Below are 23,227 nucleotides of genomic sequence, written 5' to 3'. Positions count from 1 at the left end.
AATTACTGATAGCTGTCTAATCCCCATGTACCTCGATGGAATTTGAATATGTACGGCTGCATACTGTAGAGGCTGCGACGTCTATCTTGATGCACCTCGGTGGAATTCAAACGCTCCCCGCAAGCCCCACCTCCTGCGCGTCAATGGAATTTGAACTCCGTTCGACTCGGGCATGTGACTGTATTTCCACTCCGATGCTCTGCACGTTTAGTCTCGCGAGTAGCCAGCCTCTTTGAGCTTTCCCTTTGAATAGCCTATAGGCTAAACGGTCCGTTAACAAGGCAGTGCATAGTACCTAGAGACCCGTGCTGCCTCCAGGGGCGGAGTACCTCTGTCATGTGACCATACACACCTACAAACCACTTCCGTAGGGCAGAAGCCACAGCGTCTATCAACTCGTGTGCGATGTCAACTACCTATTTTGCATCTCTGGACTTCGAATCCCGCAAGCGATACCAAACTAAGCTAAGAATAGATGGGGAATTCTATCTGACCCCTATAGCATACCAGAAGATGAGTGGATCGACGACGTTTCGCAGTGGCCTACACTGGAATTTGGTGACATCTACACTTATCTCGTCGACACACCAGGAACGTTTACAAGAGAAACGCTTAAAGCGTACAAATCACTTGAAGCTTACAACTACTACCGTAGTGGGTACGTACGCACAGTATTCTACTGTAAACGAGTCAGCAAACTTAATTGCTCTCATGAAAGCCAAAGTGAACCCAAGCCAAAAAGATCCAAACAAACATCAAGAGAATTGAATTATTGTTTCTAAGAAAACGGGTACAATCAAAGCTGCTCATTGTACATGCATGGCGGGGTAAGAAGAATTATTGATGATCTCCAAATACTAATATTCTACATGCAAGTTAATTAATTAATGCCTTTCTCAGGCTTGGTGAAGTCTGCATGTAGTCATGTTGCTGCCATCATGTCTAAAGTAGAAGCTGCCTGTAGGTTAGGATATAACCAAGTGTCCTGTACATCTCTGCCATGCCAATGGAATCAGACCTACAAGACAAAGGTATTTCTCAATAAGCAAACTCAGAACTACATACATTTCATAGTGCTCTCCAATTTTGTTGTTACCAGATTACTCCTTGCCAGATTGTTGATATCGAATTTGTCAAACCAGTTCGATCAAATCTGAAAGAAAATACAAGTTTTACAGAGCCTCTTCCAAAGAAGAGTTGGAGATTCCCAGAGGAAACAGGTCCTCAACATCAACCCCTATTGCCTCTGGAGAGTATGTTTACCTCTTTACAAACTGCATGGCTCCCAATTCCTGCCTCTTTACGGTATTTCAAACAAGTCAGCCAACTCTTTCTACACGACACAATGTGTCAACCTGCCCTGAATCAACTACAACCAGTAACCAGCAATACCTCTCTATATTAACTGGAACACATGTTGTTGTTGAATACAGTAGAAATCAAAGTAGCCCTTCTGCATGTAACAATCCAAACGACCTTCCCACTGTCAGCCAAGAAACAGCTATGTTCTTGACAACTTCCCCTACCAGTCTCCACACTATTAAACTACCCTGTAGTCCCCTTGCATTTCCTTCTTTGCCATCTACCAAATCTACCATACCTAGTCACGAAACACTTTCTTGTATACAATCACACGCAGAATCAGAAGACCATCTCTCTCCATCACTGACAAATCTCTTTGCAGAAGAATTTCAGCAGTTAGATAAAGATGCCTTGTTAGAAAAGGCTAAAGAGGTGTATATCAATCTTTATCCATCACAAAAGACGAGGTGGTACCTGTCGAGAGAGAAACAAGAATGCAAAGGTAATGTAAAGAATGGTACCATCAGAGAAAAGGACGACTAACCGCCTCGTCTTTCCATGACATTCTTGTGAGAAGATGTACCACCAACCCTGACTCGCTAGTCAGACGCCTCCTAACAAGAAAAGACATCAGTAGACTCTCTGCTGTCCAATGGGGAAACGAGAATGAGGATACTGCTTGATATGAGTACATACAGCAAGTGTCTACAACACATCACCATGCAGTTTGTGTGTAGAGAAGCTGGTCTGTCTATAACCCACTGCACCCTTTCCTAGGAGCTAGTCCTGATGGTGTTACAATGTGTCAGTGTCGTGGGCAAAGCCTCTTGGAAATAGAGTGTCCATACTCACAGAGAGACAAGCACCACAGGAATTAGTAGGAAAAAAGAGGATTTTATCTCAAACACGATGGCTTGAACAAATCCCACAGGTACTACACCCAAGTACAAGGTCAGATAGCAATATGCGACAAACAGTTTTGTGATTTTGTGGTCTGGACTAAAAGGGGCAGATCCATTCAGAGAATATACAAAGATACCCCATTTTTGTAAAAACTCCTTCAAAAGCTTACAGCTTTCTATGTGGAACACCTGCTACCAGAACTCATGACACATCATCTCATTAGTTCACAAGTGGAAAAACAAGACCAACCAAAGCTGTATTGTTGGTGTAACAAAGAAGAGTATGGCTCCATGATTCTATGCGACAGTCCCTCATGCAAATATGAATGGTTCATTTTGCATGTGTTGGCATCAAAGAAAGGCCAGATGGGCCATGGTTCTGTTCTGACTGTAATCAGTAATAAAAAGTGTAAGTGTATAAAGTTATGAGAAACTGATAATTATTGTTTGTCTAATTTCTGTAGTATCTGATACATCAGTCTGAAACTAATGGTGGATGAAGATTTGACAAAGCAGCACATATATTAACAATTTTGTCTGTAGTAGCATAATCTGTTTCCATAGACCTTTTAAGAAGGGATACGGACAACGTTGATTGCAAAATTCTATACACCTTCATCCTCCCAATTGCCCTTTCAACGTGAATTCTGACCCTCGACAAAGACCTTGATGTTTCTACTTCTCTTTGAGAAAGTTGGTATTTTCCCCTAGTGTATGGTGGAATAGCTAGAGAAGCACCACACATTGCCAGTTCATCAGATATATCAAAGCCTCGATCCGCAAGGACCAAATCACCATGTTGCAAGTGTTGAAGAAAACCACCATGTGTTGTCAAGTGTTTATCTGATACGCGGCCTCCCCAGCATTTTGACACAAATGTTACTGCTCCTGTAGGGCTGATGGCTACAAGAAACTTGAACGTATTATGGCCGGCTCTTGTAATGTGAACGTGTCTGAGAACGAGCTAGCATAGAAGTTGGTCTTTCATTGAAAACTGAACAATCAATAATACAGGTAGTGCGACGATATCCTGCTTTAGAACACTGGGGCAGAGTGCGATGAAGAACATCTCTGTTTGGCCACTGAATCAACTGACTGAGTTCTCTGGATGCTACATCCAGCCAAATATGGAAAACTTTGGAGACGTTGGATTTGTGAATGCCAAAGCGGTCTGCCAAATCTGGATGTGGCACTGCCAACCTCAACTTCATAAGAAATAGCAAGAACTGATCATTACTCGACAGGTCACAGCCTGTAGCAGATGTTGATATTAAGGGAGACAAAAGATTTAATAACGTTGTAAAACTGAGTAAGATGGAAGTCCAGTAAAAAATCTAGACTTTTCATCATTGTTCTCCTTGCAGGGCTGCATACCAACATCAATTGTCTTCTCAATAGTGTATTCTCCTTTTTCAAAATCTCAACTACTTCATGGTCACTGCTAGCATTACCCATGTCATCTCCGCCGTGTACTATTCCTTCAATTACTGCAGGTGTTAGGTCTGATAAAGTACATGTTTCTTTATCTACCATTTCAATTACCTCAGTATTGACACCTTGATCACATGCTGTGGTCATGGAGATACTATCAAACTGTGAGAGCTTTTCTTCCTGCAGAGCTGACTAGTCCAAGCTTTCTTCAATCTCGTCTGTCTCTCTTTTTTCTTCATATAGCGTTTGAACCTCGCAACTTTCTTTCTACCCTTTTCTTCGCTGTCACGAGAGAATGTAAATATGCTGGGAGCGCAGTCGGGATCACTTGACGGTTTTCCTGTTCCGTAAAGGCAAACAAAAGTCACTGAAACCTGTACAGGGACTGTGGACTACTTGGTCGCGTGGACTACTTGGTCGCGTGGACTACTTGGTCGCGTGGACTACTTGGTCGCGTGGACTACTTGGTCGCGTGGACTACTTGGTCGCGTGGACTACTTGGTCGCGTGGACTACTTGGTCGCGTGGACTACTTGGTCGCGTGGACTACTTGGTCGCGTGGACTACTTGGTCGCGTGGACTACTTGGTCGCGTGGACTACTTGGTCGCGTGGACTACTTGGTCGCGTGGACTACTGGACTACTTGGTCGCGGCCAATTATCTCGCTCCTATTTCGTTCTCGAAACCGTTTAACTAGGGCTTATTTGGTTTCGGCCACTTGCAGGGACTATTTGGTCGCGTGGACTATTTGATTTCGCATTTATTGCGCCTCGAATCGGCAATCTCCAACTCTTACAGCTGTACGAGACGGACTCGAACCATGATAATTTTCACGCGTCTCCCAGACGTCTCGATGAGCCGAAATCGAGTGCGGCCTGCTTCTTCTTCGTTTGTATTTGGCTTCATATGAATACCGAAGTCATCACGACATTGTCTATCACAATTTCGTGTGTCTGACGTTTCGTTTCGAGGCAAATCTCGGCTCGTCTGGTAGCGGGCGTGTCGAAAGTAGGCGGAGTAAGAATCTCTTGTGGGTTACAAGGTAAACAAACATGATTTGATCACGCAGCGCACGTGTAGAGATCTGCCTAGAAGAATGTTTTAGTGCGTAGAATGCTGCGGCTAGCTGCAGATATATGCATCGATCCCGCATGGCATCGATCGATACTTAGGTACACAGCGACGCATGCGTACTGTCTACGCAAGGAAGACGGAAGACGATCTACGTCTCTGAAATTGGTTGCGCACGACCAAAGATCGGTGATGACTTTCAGAACGGAAGAGAAAATAAGTGAATATGTGTAGTTCGAGAAAAAATTAATTAAATGTATCTGATGTAAAATCACTTATTTGCACTTGGTCTCTCAGATGAGTATTGATGGTTGCTTGTTTGTGTTGTTGTCCACTATCGAACAATACGTTTAGTAGGTTAGTGGAGCCTAGTGAAAATCTTGTTTTCTTGTATACATGCATCTTCTGTCTCTTTCTGCCATTTAGTTTGTCCGTCCGTCTATCTTTTCTTTGAATGGTGACACAGCAAAATGTGCTGCAGTAAAACCAGGATATGCAGGCAAGAAATGAAGACAATAACTATACTAATCAGCATGCAGCTATGTGCATGCATGCAGATATGAGTGTGTATACAGAGATGCAATGCAAGAGTGATCAGTGGAAAAGTGTCTAAGTTAAATTGACTCATCAACAGTGTAAAGTAGAGGACTTCCTAATATGACTGGAACATTAATTATGCTTATTACGTTAATTGATTTAGAAATTCTAGCTTTGTTACCGTCTTGCGACTAAATCATGTAATAGTTTGTATCGAAGAATAAAATACTCTGTCTGCCTATCTGTCTGTCTGTCTGTCTGTCTGTCAATACATATATTTTCAAAACATTGAACTATTATACACCATTTAAGCAAAGGAACTAAATACTACCCAAGCCAATAGGGCTTGGTTCTACCTACAACTATTTATGTTTATGTTGCTGTCTCTTGAAACAATCTTCTTTATTTTTCTGTCAATCACTCTAGCATTTGATCGTTGTAGACACACAGAAAACACAGATCTTCAGTATGTCTTGAAGGTTGATGCATTTGGCTTTCCGTCTTCGTCTCTTGATAGCTGTGACAGTTTCTTCAAATAGTCTTCAGCTTTCTCTCCCCAACAGCCAAAATGTTCGAAGACTATAGGCACAAATGTTGGTCGAAAACCTCCAGGCAGAGCTCCTGGTCATACTTTTTGATCTTCAGATTTTCTCTTCTGGTTGCCGCTGGCTCTCTGAGTTGTAGCTGATAAACCTTCTATTTCATTGCTCCAGGGATGCGCTAGAGCAATATCCAATTCAAGATCCATCCCCGTCGCCGAATCGAATACGACTATGTCTGATCTGTCTTCAGAATTGACATACCTTCCTCTGGGTTCTTTTACGTGATGTAATTGCAGTTGACTCAAACAGTCTGACCATGTTGTTATGGCTGATTACTGGGCCGCCCCCAGTCTTACATGTTATTAGGTGGTATCCATCTGAGTCTCATTCTTTACCACAGTCACACTGACCAGAAGCCAAAGGCATTTGGCAGCCCAGTCTCATCAAGGATGTCAAGCGGAAATCGCACGGAGATAATGCATGCCATGATGATGATGATGGTACTGTCAGGAGCCACGCTCCTGCACCTTTGCCTTGCAAGGACTTCATTCGAGATTGGTCTCTAGTCGAAGATGAATTCTGAATAAAACCATTTGACAGAGATTTCATGTATTCCTCAGTCAGCTTGTGTTGTAGTTGCTTCCTGTCGTTGATAACTTCTACCAGAGTTTTGTTTTGAGGCAAAACATTGCACAAATCTCTGCTGATGGAACTATTTGAATGATGTCAATTCTGAACTTCATCAAGCAATCTCTCAGCATCAGGAATTCATTTTGCTATTGTATGCAGGGCTGAGACCCAACTAGACAGAAATGCAAATTGTGCTGTAGATGTTAATTAATTAAAGCTGTGAGACCAAATCCTCCATGTCGTATTGGTAAAGTTGCTTGAAGCCACTGCCTGTTTGTTAGATTGCCTCTACCCAAGAGATTGGTGAACGTTGATCTTGTCAGTGTGTCATGGATGGCTGCAGCGGACTCCCAAAGTCTAGGTGGAACAGTTCGTGATAGGAAGTTCATCCCAGTAACATATGACAGTGTCTCATCAAGAGCATGCCACACTGGGGGTCTTGCAGCTGCAACAGCTTACCACACAAATTAGATCCGGATTGTACAACATCAGAGCAAGATTCGATGATGTACGATGAGCTTCCTATAGGTGTGCCAGAATTCTACATCCTTGACTTGTGGCTGGTATTCAACATCTGTCTGTCTGTCTGTCTGTCTATCTGTCTGTCTGTCTGTCTTTCGTTTGTTTGTTTTTTGTGTACCGTGCTATTGCTGACCAATATTATTTCTGAACCAATGCTTAATTTTGGCTGTTCCTTGGTCTCTTTGTCTATCTTTGTTGTTTGGTTGTTCTTTGTGTGCCTTGGTAGTTTAGTATTCAAGATTGTTTCTTATTTGTAATAATTAGGTTTTTGCTTTGAATTATATAGATCGGTGATAATATTCCATTGAAAGTTTTGTACCACTTCTCATGTTTCTCACTTTGTGGCGTTATCAGTATCCTGGGAGAAGCGTTCCTGAAAGTATACGCGTCCAACCAAACTTGGCGTTGCAGGGTAATGTAGTTTTTTTTAGAGTGCGAGGGAATAGTCTAACTAACTGAAGTTTCGAGGCTATACGAATATTCTACTTTAGCGAATTTAGTGTAATATACGAACGTTCTAGTCCGCTGTCAAGCGACTTTCCACTTTGCAAGTGTTGTGTTATATCTACAACTGTAGTCGTCCTAGCTAAAAAAATTAGTGCAACAACACACAGATATTTGTTTACCTTGTAACCCACAAGAGATTCTTACTCCGCCTACTTTCGACACGCCCGCTACCAGACGAGCCGAGATTTGCCTCGGAACGAAACGTCAGACACGCGAAATTGTGATCGACAATGTCGTGATGACTTCGGTATTCATATGAAGCCAAATACAAACGAAGAAGAAGCAGGTCGCACTCGATTTCGGCTTATCGAGACGTCTGGGAGACGCGTGAAAATTATCATGGCCATCGTCACGTCGTTCGAGTCCGTCTCATACAACTGTAAGAGTTGGAGAGTGCCGATTCGAGGCGCAATAAATGCGAAACCAAATAGTCCACGCGACCAAATAGTCCCTGCACGTGGCCGAAACCAAATAAGCCCTAGTGATGTAAAAATGCTGTGACAGGGCTCAGGAAGAAATTAGCTCTAATGGAGACTGAGGTGAGTTTGATGGTTCCATAGTTCATATAAAGATTTGCTCTTATGGGGCGTGGCTAATTAGACTAGGACCCCTCTTTCAAAAATTCTGTATCCGCGCCTGTATCTACTCATGCATCCCTGGTCGACTACAAATATAGTTTATGTGCTTGAGTACAGTCTACAGAGCAAAGAAATCGGTAAGTTACACACACACACACACACACACACACACACACACACACACACACACACACACACACACTGACACACACACACACACACACACACACACACACACACACACACACACACACACTCACACTGTCACACACACACACACACACACACACACACACACACACACACACACACACACACACACTGTCACACACACACACACACAGACAGACAGACAGACAGACAGACAGACAGACAGACAGACAGACAGACAGACAGACAGACAGACAGACAGACAGACAGACAGACAGACACACACACACACACACACACACACACACACACACATACACACACACACACACACACACACACACACACACACATACACACACACACACTGTCACACACACACACACACACACACACACACACACACACACACACACACACACACACACACACACTGTCACACACACACACATCTCTAATTAAGTCGATCTAACGACTGATTTGTCCCAAACTAAAGGAAATTAGAATTTGGAATTTAATTAAACATGTACAATGAACGTAATTCCTGTTACAAAGATGAAGAAAATGACAACACTAGTAGTCTACTGATCATGAACAATCAATTTCAACTCTAGAGTGGTATTTGTGTCTTTCTGTACCACAGATCCCAAATCTAGAAGTATTGAAACGGTCTCGAGCTCCACAAACGCTACATTCTTGTGGCGCTGAAACGCAAAGCCTCGCTTTGATGGTTGGGCCAAGTGCATGCGCAATCGCCCTATGCAGTGTCCGTGTTCATCGCCGCGGAGTTGCAAAAGCGATGGTTCGAGACAGGCTAGAGGCCCTGCGTCAAGAGGTAAGTCCGTATGGCCGGCCATCTAGTTCGTCTAGACTCCGACAGACTTGTAATTTCGTCTTTTTAGGGTAGGGTACCGTATGACGGCTTGTCGGAAGTTGCAGTTCCCATAGACGGCCAACCTTTCTTGTCTGATTTGTTTGACCAGGTGGGTGTTCTTTCTGTGTCTAGATCTGAACGTTAGGATGGTCTCCACCCTTTCTAATGGATGTTTTCTCGGATTGGTAATGAGCAGGTGGATTATATCCGGGATAGTATCAATGAAATACAGGTGACGGTAGATGAAATCAAACAAGCGCAGAGTGCTATCATTGGTTCTCCTCAGCCTAATGAAGGTAGTCTGATTTGTGTGTGCAGCGTGCTGTAGGATGGTGTGGGTGTTTGTGTGTTTGTCATTGTGTGTGTGTGTGTGTGTGTGTGTGTGTGTGTGTGTGTGTGCGTGTGCGCGTGCGTGGTGTTTGTTTGTTTGTGTGTGTTTGTCTGTGTTTGTTTGTGTTTGTCTGTGTTTGTTTGTGTTTGTTGTTCCTTCTTTCTGTGAGCCATTCACAAGGGTGTGAATAGTATTTTATTCTTTTGCTTTGAAACCTGCTACTGCATGGTCACAAAAGCTGCTCAAGTACAATCAGGCCTAGTATAGTGTTTGCAATTTGTTATATTTCTTTGTGTTCTGTCAAGAAACCAATTGACGAGTGTGATGATGAAGAGGAAGATGAACATTATGTATTTGGTAGAGCACTGACTTAGACGTGTACATAAACACTCTTCATCTTCATTATGTTCTTTTCCATTGAGTTGAAGTGTGACCTGATGATAGTCATAAGTGGAGATGCTGGTCTGATTTCTTTGAATGAATAGAATATCAGTTGCAGTAATGTCACTGACAACTTGAAATCACGTCTTTTTTCTTATGCAATGCACCAAATATTCTCTTGTTTATTTCAGATAATTTTAGTCATTTACCGGTAAATATTATTAGGCAGTTGCGACAAGTTTGGGAGTCTACATGGCATTAACATTGTCTTTACTAAGAATACGATGCAACTAAAAACATGCATTCTGCATTTGTAAGAAATTTGTAAGGTAATTGTGGTTATTACTAAGAAATCTATGTTTAGTTACATTAATTTAGTTGTACATTGCATAGTCATGCTATTGTGCTGATGCTAATCAGGTCAACTTACATAATGTATACATTGGGTGTAGCTGATAGAGAAAGATTGGAAGCAAAGATGTCTCAAGTGAAGCGAGATGCAAACATGGTTAGAGGAAAGCTGAAGAGTAAGTATATTTATCTGGATATTTCAATATTTATATTACTCTAAACAACTATTAAAGTAAGTGCTCATTTAGCAATTTTATTTATGTGACAAAACAATCAGACATCCAAATGGAATACCATATTCGCCTGTAATAATGCCCTGGTTGTATAGAAAAGAAATGCTTTTTTGGGCGTATACTAGGGCATTTACATTATTTTAGTCCCAGGCGTATACATGGTTGCAATATGCTGTCGTTTGGCCAGTCATCATCTAAACACTTGAAGACAGAAATACCACAAATGCTTGCAATTATTCATTTGCAAGATCAAAGGTAATGGTATCCGTATACCATCAGCATAGACACAGAAACTAAACACTACACACGCAAGTCGGAGTAGTCGGCTTGAAGCCTGTTAAAAGCATCAGGATCGCTAATTGCAACGAAGAAATAGTAAGCACTTTTACGCAACACGGACACCAGCTCATCAAATGCACACAGACGGAGACGAATGTTCTGCAGACCCCATTTTGTTTTGTCTGCACATTTGTATCCTGGGCGTATACCTGGGCATGGGCGTTTTTCGGGCTGAAAGTTCTGACCTGTCGCACATGGGCGTATATACCGGCATGGGCGTTATTTCAGTATGGCCGCTATTACGGGCGAATACGGTAGATTATGTGCAGATTATGGGGGTTCGTTCGATAATTATTAAACCTATCTGTTCTTCAATGGTCAATTTCTAAATTACTAAAGATAATACAGATCTTAACATTGGGACAACTTGGGAGGAGACAACATTCATGTCTTATATGTGTTATATCTTGCCATTAGACAATAGCAGACAATTTTAGTGGTGTTTTGGAATTTGTGGTCATGTGAAATGACAATTGCTTAGTAACAGCATTTCATATTGCTTCATGACAAGTTGATTGTTTCTTTAGAGGGCTCAAAAGCTGTGGAAGCGAGGGTGCAACACAGCTTCAGTTACTAGTTATTGGTTCATTAATGCCTTTTGATTAAATAATGATCTCAGTTTTTATCATAAACTAGCCAAAATGTTTGAGAGAATATATTCTCTCAATCTGGAGCTCGGAGCCTCCCATGCAGCTCCGCCAACAATATTTGACTAATCTGTTGGCAATCAAATGTGTCAGTCGTTTACCTGGTCAGATGTTTTCTTGTTGTTTATTTGATGCTTTCGAAGGGTCTGATGTATCCACAGTTGCAGCAGCCTCTGTGTCGTAATTACATAGGTCTGCTGTGCAGTTGTTACATGCTGACTACGTGCCTAATCACTGATTGCTCCACCTTGCTCTATGTTCACTCGTTGCAGTCTATCTGCTTCAGTAAGATGTTGAAGTCTTCACCACCACGCATCATATGTTGATAGGCATAGTATTTCATTGCAGCTTATTTGTAATGGTTACTTGACTCGTACCCAGTCCTCCTCCTCGTGCCCGCTCCATGTGTTTTAGCACGTGCTTTTTGTTCTACTAGCGAGGAGAATGACTGGTAACATATAATGTCACGTGAAGAACTAGTTTTTCATGTGGTAGGTTTTCAGTGTGTTGATTGGTCAAACTGTAACGCGAGACGAAAAATGTTGTTACAAAGGCACGTGTAGGATCCTATTAGAATGAATTGAGTAGCAATTACCTTGACAATTAGATGGCTATTAGCAATTATTGTCCTCACGCAGGGTGCAAGCTCTTAACTAATGTTGTCTGACAGCTCTGCTGTGGACATCCTGACAATGACGTCTTCTCCAGCCAGAATTGACAGGGATGTCTCTAGCTGCTCAATACAAATTGAATGGTAGCCAATAGACAACAGGAGCATGTACAAGGTGCATTTGCTACCGCTAGATAGTGAAGCTACAATGTTCATGAAGCGAGGTTTTTTCGCTTGTCGCAACGAAAATGATCTACTGTGTAACTCTAATTTCTGAACAGTTCTTAGAAAGAGCGTAAAGCTTTGTGTTTTTTTTTGTGTTAACAAACAATGAATATGTTGCAATTTTAAAGTGAGCATTGCACACCTAGTTATGAGAAAACAAAATTATCCTAGGAGATTGAGCTCACATAACGGAACTTCCTTCAAATTGAGTCTATCAGGGGCAGTCAGTCTCCTTCCTAAACGACGAACAGCAATGTGTCGTTCTACGTTGCACCTCTGAAAGGGTCTCCGACTAAAGCTGGAGGCCAATGCCACCCTGCCTATGTTCTTACCCATGCCGAGTTACACCTGTACCCCAAATGTTAGCCTCGTGCATGATCCGGTTTAGCCGGCTATCAAACTTATACATATCCACAAACACAGCCAATGTTAGTAGTATAGATTGGCAGGGTATTGTTGAATGTTAACTTTAAATTAAAGTTTGGTAAACTGGTGTTTGATTTGTGGCTTTATGTTGAGAAATTGTCAGTTTGGTCACGATCATGTGTGGTATAGTAGTAATGTTTTTCAAAGTGAAAGTGAACAAGGAAGTTTGGAAAAGAGGAAAAATCTTTGTTTCTATGTCAGTATCCTGGCACTTATGTTTTTGCCAACTACAATGTATAGGTATTTAACTGTAGTCAATGACACTGATTAGCACATGATGTGTTGATGTGGTTATCGCAAGTCGATTCTGCTGCTTATTGGTGTCTTCTGATATCTATGCTTGAAGTCAGTAGACAATGTTTGATGGATTAGTAAGAAAATACAGAACTGAGAAGACATGCAAGTGCTGAATCATTTGATAAGCTTATGGTTCAATAGCGGATTGGGGCACTATGTTAGGTTTCAATCAGTTATTCTTTTTTCATTTTCGTATACATCAGTTATTCTTTTCATTTATGATATTGCTATGAGTAGCTATGGAGAAGGCACTTGAAGAAGAGCAAAGAGGACCAGCTCGACATTCAGCAGACTTTAGGATACGAAAGGCTCAGGTTTGTTTTGGTCATCTATAATATGACTGTTCTAATATTGTTGGCTGCTTTGCTACATTGTTTCAGCATTCCACTTTGTCTCGAAAATTCTTAGAAATTATGGAAGAGTATAATCGTATTCAGGTTGAGTACAGAGAAAAGTGTATTGAACGTATTGAAAGACAGTTGATAATCAGTAAGTGTAACGTGCTTGAACTTTGGTGTTACTGTGATGATAAAAGAATGCACTCTCTACCTTCATACTACCTCTCTAGGCTAAAGGACTTTCAAATGCAAATGCTGAGAATCTAGTAAATGATAGATAGTTGTGAAAGTAGTGGTAGAAGTTGATGGTTTACTGACTCTAAGTATATTTGATTGCTGTGATGGAGAGAGAAAAAGGGAGAGAGCAGAGAGAGGTAGTATTGATAGTAGAGGTGATGCTGGTTACAGACAGTGTTTGATGCTGTTAATCATTCCTTTTTAGCCAACCAGAATAAGACTCACGATGAAGTTGAAGCAATGGTAGAAGAGAACAATTTAGGTGTCTTTACACAAGGGGTATGTATCCCATAGAGGTTCATGTATATTTGTTGTAGAAAGTATAAACTCACTGCTATTGCTGCAGGTGGTCTGTAGTAAACCTGAGGCGCACATGCGCCAGGGTTACAGTATTGCATCTGTAGTTTTGATCAGCTCTGATGTAGCATACTAACAGTCTGTTAGTGGACTTTACCAAAAATCATGATTTCTTGTTGTCTTGTAGTGTAGTTGATTTTGGCTTATAAAAGGAGTGTACAAGTGCAAACATAGACGGTAATGTGTTTATATAATATTTTCAGGCTCAGATGTTGTATCTTGGAGGAAGTGAGTCAGATGTTTGAGAAATATAGGTTTTGTGTGATGAATACAGTGATTCTGAAGTACTTGGATCTGCTTCTTTGTTTCACTTCTATGTTTTTAACTTGCAAAGAAGACCATGGAATATGGCATCATACTTGCTTTACTGTCACGTGTCAAGACAGATGTGATAACTATTTTGTAACATTTTATTCTATTTATTTTATTGTTAGATTCTTGTTGAAAATGCTCAAATGAAGCAGGCTTTGGGAGACATTACTGCACGACACAATGACATCATTCGACTGGAGAACAGTATCAGAGTAAGTTAGTGTCAACGTCATTTCCAAACACTGTTTGTTAAATGGTTTGGTTGTAGGAGTTACATGATATGTTTCTGGACATGGCTATGCTAGTGGAAGAACAGGTAAGTGCAACTGCAGACGATGTTTGTTTAGTTTCAATATACCAGTACAACTGAATTGTCACATGTTATGATGTATTCCTGGATACTGTGTTGTGTAATCTTTATTTGAATTGAAATTTGGAGGCTATCATTGAATTTACATGTATGCTGTACTATTGACTTTTTCTTAGTCTTTTGTTGTCTTTGCTATCTGATGATATGTAGAGTACAACTGGTATCATGCAATTGTTTGTATAGATGATGTTCAGGATGCTGCATGTTGAATGTTTGTGTGAATGGCATATACAGTTACTGTTGCAAGCAAAGTGTTTGTGGTCATATTTGAATGAAGCTATTATATCTAGTGTTTTAGTGGATATGAGTTGTCGTTTGTATCTTGTCTACAGAGTAGTATTTATAAGTGCTGTTATGAATTCTACTGATGTCAGTATCCAGTTGTATTGGATTAGAGTTTATAGTACTGTTTTTAGATAAAACTGTGGCTCTTTTTTGCATGTCATGTTTGGCACTGAAAGTCATCAAAATGTTAGATTTGGGGTGTGTGACTGACCAATACTAAGTCTTATCATTTGAAATTAGGCATGTTTTGTACAGTAGCTCCGAATTGTTTTTTGGGCTGCAACTAAGTTGGGAAGGACTGTTTGTATCATTGTGGGCATACATAGTAGTTACTGCTACAGCACAAGTCTGTAAATTCTGTCCCAGCAAGTCATTACACACTACACTGTACAGTGCAACCTCGATTATCCAAACTAATTTATTTCTGCTCGAAAAGCATGTGTCTTTCACGTGTTTCCCTTGACATTCTTCCAACATGGAAATCTGTTAATCTACTTCAAAATTGGAATCATTGAGGACTTTTTTTACATCTAATCATTAAATGTGTAAACATGTTGAGTTGTTGTTGATCTAATATTGCTGTATATTATTAATTAATTAAACATTTGTTTATTATATACTTGTCTGTCAATGTATGACTGAGCCTCAAGGAAGTCACGACACTATCATTTCATTTATTTGGACTTTTGATTATGTGGACAATTTGGCTTCCACCGAAAAAGTCTGCATATAAATCAGGGTTGTACTGTACCTGCAAACACCCCACATTTCAAATCTATTTATTTGCTCTCTATTGTAATTAGCAGTGTCACACATACAATGTATTTATTTGTGTTAGGGAGATATGGTTGATAGGATAGAGTACAATGTCGAGAAGGCAGCTGCATATGTTGAATCGGCGAAGAAGGAAACCAGAAAGGCGTTGACCTATCAGAGAAGTGCCAGACGTGTATGTCATCTTTTCTAATTTACTTGTTATCTTCTAAGTTGCTACTTGGTTTTCTTTTATAGAAAAAAGTTTTTTGTGCCATTTTGGTTGTTGTCATTTTGGTTGTAATTGGCGCTATTATAGCAGGAGCAGTGACCTCATGATGACTTGTAATTTTCTCAATATTGTGCTGTGGTACAAGTAGACACAGGAACGTTTTGATTTGTCTTGCACATCATTAGAACATTTAAAGTGTATAAGAAAGAGAAAGAGAGATAAAGGGGTACAGTACAGTATTTACGAGCGTGCCAGAGCGTCTAGAATTATAGACTTAAGTGCTGCAGCGCGTCGTGCTTACGCATGCGTACATGGGGTTATTCGGGCATTTCTCCCGCTGGAACTGCAGGTTGAACCGGTTTGAGTCTGTATAGCGGTTGGTCATTCATTTGAAATCCAGTTGCATCTTGACCATCCTGCAATATCGCGTTGTTGCATCGGTTTCTTCGTACTCTAGACACAAAGCTAGCTTATTTCGTTCGTTTGTTGTGCTGTTGTTCGCGTGTGAGTTTCACATTATGGCTGGACTTTCGCATGAGCCGCCGATGTTCAAAGTATTAGTGTTTCTAATTTGAAAAACGGCGTGTTCTGATGTCTCTGTCGTATGTTTGTTTCACTAGCTTGTTCTTGTCGGCGACGGAGGGACGGGGAAAACTACGTTCGTCAAACGTCACTTGACAGGAGAATTCGAAAAGAAATACATTGGTATGATACTACAGTTGAAGGCAGGAGACGGTTATCTTAGTTTGCAAAGAGTGATTGAACAAGAGAGGGCCCCTTGGGGGTTACGTTGGCTAATGAGCAGTAAAATTGTTGAGACACTAATCAGAGGTTGTTTGCTAAATTTAGTTGATAAATACGGAAAGATCGACGCTCTGATCGACGTGCACGTAATGATCATGCAAGTGTAGGTTATGGCGCGCGTTCTAGAGCAATATAATTTATTGGGAGTGAAATAAACGGTGAGAGGGCAAGAAATATGATATTGCTCTGGAACAAGGGGGATAACCCACGTAGTTACCGGCACGTGGTCCCTACCCAATGAGTGTTCCAGTAGACTGCCATTTAGCAGTGTGGAAATAATGGTAGGACGCAGGACAATGTTCCACCATATGTGTTGCTTGTCCGACCAAATACTGCACCAGTGTTGGGACATGTTTGGACAAAACATCCATCTTACGCATATATGATAGTGTAAACCTTGTCTCTTAGCATGTGATGGCCTTTCCAAAGGTGTAACAGTTAATTTCATAACTTAGGTACCTCCTAGCATGCTTTATCCAGAGAAAACCTCAGCTGCCTTTCATTCTCTCTTGGAAGCTGGTTATCAAAAATTACATGCAAAATGGCTGCAGTAGGGGAGGCACTTAATTAGACATGTAACACCATACAATACAAGAATGTGGTACCAGGGCTCAGTTTGTCAGAGCCAAAGTAATCCACACTGATGTAGTCAGTCAGCTTTCTTGGTTTAGTGACGTTTTCAACTATTTGGTCAGAGAGCTTGACTGACTGGGACTTGTTAGCTCCTTTGTGAAGTTTGTTGTTTGCATCAAAAGGAGTGCAAGATGGCCTTCAAGTTTGCATAGAGGTATCAATTAGGTCATGCAGTGTGTGAGTTAAGAAGGGCTTAGTGGCAATCGAAGTTGATTTCCTTGCCAGGACACTGGAATGTATGTTAAACGCAACAGCTAAAACGTAAATATTTACCTCAGTTGAGATCGGCTCAAGTGCGCATGTACAACTTGGACTATGCAACCGAGAGCAGACTGCATGAGTCATGGACCCACCCGCCACACTCCCAAAAATCTCTAGCGAGAACCCTGATTATGTTTCCTCTTTCCCTTGCAGCAGTTCTGAATAATTTGCATATCGGTTATGGCAAATTAATGGTTGCATGCATCTCTGTTGCTTTCTGTTGTAGCAACACTTGGCGTCGAGGTTCATCCACTTGCGTTCAACACCAATCGCGGTGAGATCAAGTTTAATGTATGGGACACTGCTGGACAGGAGAAGTTTGGTGGGCTTCGTGATGGCTACTACATAGAAGGCCAATGTGCTATCATCATGTTTGATGTTACATCAAGAGTTACGTACAAGAACGTACCCAATTGGCATCGAGATTTGATTCGTGTGTGCGAAAACATACCCATCGTGTTGTGTGGAAACAAAGTGGATATCAAGGATCGGAAAGTGAAGGCAAAACAGATCACTTTTCACAGAAAAAAGAACCTACAAGTAAGAATGGTTGTAATTGTTTGTTGGTTTGTATGAAAAAGCTCTAGGTATGATTGTATGTGTAGTGACAATTGCATGTAACTATGTATGTATAGAATGGTTACCTGGGAGTCATGGAAAGTTGACTGTTTGTTGACTGTGTAAGGTGGCTAGGGACGCGTCTTGCGTTGGTTTAAGACAACTTGAACCAAACTACGGAAGGTATCCACACTTGGTACTGACTTGTATGTACCATGTAGTAGTGACTTCTTTGATGTGGACGTTTGAGGACATGAGAATTATTTAATAGTTGTACGGTCAATGTTGTGTATGTGCTACTAACCAGGCATGGGTTAGACTTGGAGACTTTGCTTGAAACTAGAATAAGCGGGTGACTAAGGAATTCGGTATTTGATTGAAAGGCTAGATCAGTGTCCTAAAGTACCAATATGATATTAGATATCATCATCACCCACTGTTGTAGATAGGTTTAGTTGACTACGAGGACACGCTTATAATTCAATGCCAACTGAGATCTCCTCACTGCATGCATTTATGACTAAGTCACTTTAGACATTTCAAACAGTGCTGCGAATTAGTTTCAATGCCCTAATTATGCATGCAAGTTGTTAGCCTCGATGCCAGACCACTTCTGCACATATGGTGGCAGGGAGAAGAATCACTTGTTTCTCCCCACCACCACACGTGCAGAAAGCAGTCTGGCATCGAGGCTAGAAAGTTGTTGGTTCTCGCCGCCTTACACCCTGTCCCTCATCGTATTAGTTAGGTTACCACGAGTTTACTGATCATTAAAGGTACACTCCGTCGTTTAGCGTCATGCCCCTGTAGACTTGATTGCATACTATACGTAATCAAGTTGGAAGGTTGGGCTGAACTACAGGCAAAGCTGGATATCAAGAGTGTAGTCACGGTTACAAGTAAGGAAAATGCACGGGGGTGATTTACAATCTCGTTGAAGCAGAGTTCAGGTCGCATGCAAACCAACTCGTCATCTTTCCTCAGGTCGAAGGTACCAAATAGGTTACGTTTACACAACCAGGTTTGAACATGCGATGATCACGTGGTAAGCAATAAGTAGGTCACGTGATAAGTGCAAGCATATAAATGCAGTTCCGTTGGTCCCTTCAGCCTTGCATGCGCATCCACTCCCGTTTCACAACCCACGAGCACATTTTCTCAACGTCTCACGCGTGTCTTCTAGCATTTTGATGGTAGCGAGGCTCCTAGTCTAGCGAGCATTGATGGAATGTTTCTCATGTGATCATCGTATGCGCTCTGTTTTTATGCTATTGCTGCTAATATCTAGCGCTCTCGTATCCAGCGTTGCCTGTAGTTCAGACCAACCTTCCAACTTCATTGTGTATAGTATGCAATCAAGTTTACGCTGGCGTAGCGCTAAACGACGGAGTGTTCCTTTAATGAAACTATGGTCTTTCAAGACCAGCAGTTGATCGGGTCAGCTAGGTTTACAATATGACACGGGCGACGCTAGCGATGACGCTCAGGCAGGCATCATAGTGTAAACACTCGCACGTCGCGTGATGAGTGCCGTCAGCATCGCCGACGCTAGAGTTGATTCAAGTTCAACTCTAGCGTCCAAACCGGAAGTGCTCTAGCATCTACTGGAAGCACATGCCTTTTGTAAACAAATCAGAGATCAAATCCAGGAGTGCAATAACTGGAATTAAACTATGACGAGCAGCCTACCGAAAGTGTATACGTATATGTACGGCTGCTTTTAGCAGATCAAGTCATGGTAGCTTATAGATGGGAGGCACAAGAAAAACGCTTGGAAAAACGTATAGAAAAATTCGGATTAGTGAAATTGTTTGGACTATAAATATAAAACACGTAGCCTCAGAGGTCCACCCCTTGCCTCAGACCACTGGTGCATTTACATGTCTCCATACCATGTTTGTGCTAAAGGACACAACTGCAACGACAACATACTTCTAAATAATGTGACAGTCAGGATATAGAATAATCAGATACATTGTACGTGCATTTGCTGAAAACTAGATAACCCCTTCAATGTGGCAGCAACCCAATCAGACTGCCTATTAGGATCTGGGTACACAAGGCAGGGCACTAAAGGTAATTCGGATTAGCGAGGTTCTACTGTATTGCTTTTTGTCTTGAATTATGTGGTTACAGCGTACCTAATCTATTCATTCATTTCTCTTAGTATTATGACATCAGCGCCAAGAGCAATTACAACTTTGAGAAACCTTTTCTATGGCTAGCAAAGAAGCTGGTTGGAGACCCGAATCTCGAAATCGCTGCCATGCCGGCATTAGCTCCACCGGAAGTTATCATGGACCCAAATATAGCAGCCCAATATCAGCATGACCTGAAAGTGGCACAAGACGCGCCTCTACCAGCAGACGACGACGACGATCTATAATGACTGTGAATGCCAAATTGTGTTTGATCTAGCAAGCTACTTTACTGTTGACTGGTTTTTAGTGAATTTGGTATGGTATGTTAGGTTACGTGGTTTGAGGGGACAGTGTAATGCAGTGAATTCAATTAGTATTGAAGTAATAGTTAGCTCAAGCTCAGTATGAGAGGCTGCGAAAGTAGAAACATTGTTACGGGTGTCACATAACGTTATTTGTCAATACTATTTCTTGGGAAGGTACTTGTCTTCGGCTTGCACCAACTCTTCGTCGTTCTGAAGTCGGAATATTTCTTTGACTGTGGCAATCTGTAAAGGACATCTGGTTACTGACGTCATAAACCTTAATGTTTTCAATGTACACACACACACACGTACACACACACACACACACACACACACACACACACACACACACACACACACACACACCGAAAAAACCCAAGGTAATAGTTTTGGTTGATCGGTATACCAAGGGTGCAAATACAAGGGTACATGTATAATATGTTACGAGTGTGTGACACAATACAACCTACAAGGGCAGTACACAATTTTGGAGCAAATAAATTGTGTACAGTATTCGATGTAATTCAACTCTCCTCCAGGCTCCTTAACAGGCGCACTGCATTTGTGCAGGAAACACTTGTTGTGAGTCAGACTCTGATCCAGCCTAACAACAATCAGTATACTATAGTATAATACTATACAGCTTGATGCAATGGTTATCGGTTATCACAGACCTTGGAGTAATACCACACGGAAACAGTAAACTACAAATTCAAGTCACACCGTCTAGAAGCCAGTCTCATGGCTATCAGTGCAGTCACTATTGAATTGTAGATACCCAACTGCTCCTAGCGCTTTTCGAGCCAAATTCTTTTCGAGATGCCAAAAATTTAGAATTTTTTACGAATCCATTTTTTCAAGGTTTTGAAGTGCAATATTATCATTTTTATTTAATTATTTGTTTATTCTTTCAAACTGATTCAATTCTCTAAACATTTCTAGTTGGCATCTTGAGCTGCACACTTCCGTCTAGTGGCCTTTTTTGACGATATTTCATGTGCATGCACAAAAACCAAAACCCCAGACAAAATTTTTGAGACCAAAATATTTTTTCTGTTATCCTATAATTTTTTGAAGACAACATTTTTCAAAAACATTATTACTTGAAAACATTAGGAGCAGTAGGGCAATGGATCAACATAATCATATCGATTCGTTGTGATATAGTTGGTTATTTTTTTCTGTACCATAGCAGTTCATGTTAATAAAGTCAGAGACGCTCATTCTTGTCAAGCAGTCTCACACACTCTACGCTTGAGTGTCCAGCCAGTCCTTTGACCGGCTGGCTGAACACTCGACCCTACACGCACTCTTACAAAGCCAAACCTTAGAGGACCATCAGAGTGCACATCAATTTACATGGTCAACATACAGCAAATACTAATATCAGCAAAATTTTTCTGAGGCACAATATGTTGCCATAGTCTGAATAATGATCCAAATGATTATAATTTTTTTGATTTCCAACGGTCTCAAAAAGACGCTTTCATTAAAATTGGAAAAATCAGAGAGTTGGACAGTTGACAACACTCAAGAATGTACTTCAACTATTTGTTGAAACGTAATCGCAATGTACTTACCTTCTTCTCTACGTTGACAAGAGACTGATCCTGGTAAATTTGTTTCGTTGTATCCTGTATTGCCTGTAATGCTGCCCGAAGATTGTGATTCGCCCATATAACCAAAGAAATGCCTTTCTCTCGAAACAGATCAGTCGGTGTCGTATAGTATTTCGTTGGCACGATTACTACCGGTGCCCTATTATTCCAAGCATCCATAAACGCTATGATATCACTCGGATCAGACTTCTTGCTGTGCATTAGAATGGCATCGGCACCAGCATCAGCGTAAGCAGTTGCTCGCATCAGAGCTTCCTCCAGTCCCCATCCTGCAATGAAAGCTTCGACTCTGGCAACAATGCAAAAGTCGGGATCAAGCTGATAGTCCTTGCATGCTCTGATCTTCAGAGAGAACTCTTCGACATCGGCTAGTGGTTGAGCACGACCGTCATGAAGCGAGTTAGTCTTGGGAAACAGTTTGTCTTCGAGGCATGCTCCGGCCACTCCTCTCGACTCAAGCTTTCTCACCAACCGACGTGCATTGTTGAAGTTGCCATAGCCCGTGTCAGCATCCAATAGAATGGGAATCGTTGTGGCGTCGCTCATAAATTCAAGGACGTCTAATACCTGAGTCCACGACGCCTCGTTGTTGTCTCTAACTCCCAACTGTGCTGATACGGATAAGCCACTTCCCCAGATCCCACTAAAACCTACACCAAGCTTAGTTTTTCAATGCGCATGCGCGTTAATTAAAGTTGATATGTCTTACCTGATTCTTCAACTATTTTGGCGCTTAGACCATTGTGAGCTTCCATGATAAATTCAAGATCACGAGAGTTGAGCATACGTTTCAACTGAGTCGTTTTCTATTAGTCAGAATTAGTGACGTCATTATCGTCATTAATTAAAAAATTTGGGCGTTCTTTTCATCTGCAGTAGTTACCTTGACGCTGCTCATAGCCGACATAGATCGCATGACGTTAAGACGTGTCCATTTACCTGCCAATTGCAAACAGGACACAAACACTAAAGTATTCATTACCTAATATACCTACAATTCAATCGCGATCATAGCTTAGTTACTCAAGATCACGTCTTATTCACCTGTCGCTCCTAGAGTAGACACGATCGTTCGTATTGTTTGCATTATGCCCTCTCTCTCTAGCCACAACGTAATCACGTGACCGTACGAACCAA

General features: G+C 41.4%; 3 protein-coding genes and 1 long non-coding RNA gene across 4 annotated transcripts; 3 read left to right on the top strand and 1 right to left on the bottom strand.

Annotated features, from left to right (window-relative positions):
* Window positions 1-4,828: 4,828 nt before the first annotated feature.
* On the top strand, window positions 4,829-5,462 carry LOC134195433 (uncharacterized). Its single transcript, XR_009972373.1, has 3 exons — window positions 4,829-4,925; window positions 5,003-5,062; window positions 5,132-5,462. It is a non-coding gene; the product is annotated as an uncharacterized LOC134195433 (long non-coding RNA).
* A 3,453-nt stretch (window positions 5,463-8,915) lies between these two features.
* Window positions 8,916-16,008, top strand: LOC134185513 (syntaxin-1A-like). The gene is made up of 11 exons (XM_062653318.1): window positions 8,916-9,006; window positions 9,074-9,154; window positions 9,242-9,341; window positions 10,210-10,284; window positions 13,123-13,199; window positions 13,266-13,374; window positions 13,666-13,739; window positions 14,252-14,341; window positions 14,398-14,445; window positions 15,623-15,733; window positions 15,796-16,008. Exons 1-11 carry the CDS (start codon window positions 8,971-8,973, stop codon window positions 15,874-15,876), a joined length of 882 nt encoding a protein of 293 aa, XP_062509302.1. The 5' UTR covers window positions 8,916-8,970; the 3' UTR covers window positions 15,877-16,008.
* Window positions 16,009-16,105: 97 nt separating this feature from the next.
* LOC134185523 (GTP-binding nuclear protein Ran) lies at window positions 16,106-20,648 on the top strand. Its single transcript, XM_062653331.1, has 4 exons — window positions 16,106-16,323; window positions 16,390-16,474; window positions 17,694-18,007; window positions 20,193-20,648. Exons 1-4 carry the CDS (start codon window positions 16,288-16,290, stop codon window positions 20,409-20,411), a joined length of 654 nt encoding a protein of 217 aa, XP_062509315.1. The 5' UTR covers window positions 16,106-16,287; the 3' UTR covers window positions 20,412-20,648.
* Window positions 20,381-23,206, bottom strand: LOC134185503 (phosphoenolpyruvate phosphomutase-like). Its single transcript, XM_062653308.1, has 5 exons — window positions 23,135-23,206; window positions 22,974-23,029; window positions 22,800-22,896; window positions 22,052-22,740; window positions 20,381-20,714 (listed from the first exon to the last, which is right to left on the bottom strand). The coding sequence occupies exons 1-5, from the start codon at window positions 23,175-23,177 to the stop codon at window positions 20,631-20,633; spliced, it is 969 nt and encodes a 322-aa protein (XP_062509292.1). The 5' UTR covers window positions 23,178-23,206; the 3' UTR covers window positions 20,381-20,630.
* Window positions 23,207-23,227: the final 21 nt, after the last annotated feature.

The sequence above is a fragment of the Corticium candelabrum genome, chromosome 1 (assembly GCF_963422355.1).
Source record: "Corticium candelabrum chromosome 1, ooCorCand1.1, whole genome shotgun sequence".
Lineage (NCBI taxonomy): Eukaryota > Metazoa > Porifera > Homoscleromorpha > Homosclerophorida > Plakinidae > Corticium > Corticium candelabrum.
The sequence above is the reverse complement of the archived record's forward strand: the minus strand, read 5'-3'. Positions and strand labels throughout refer to the sequence as shown.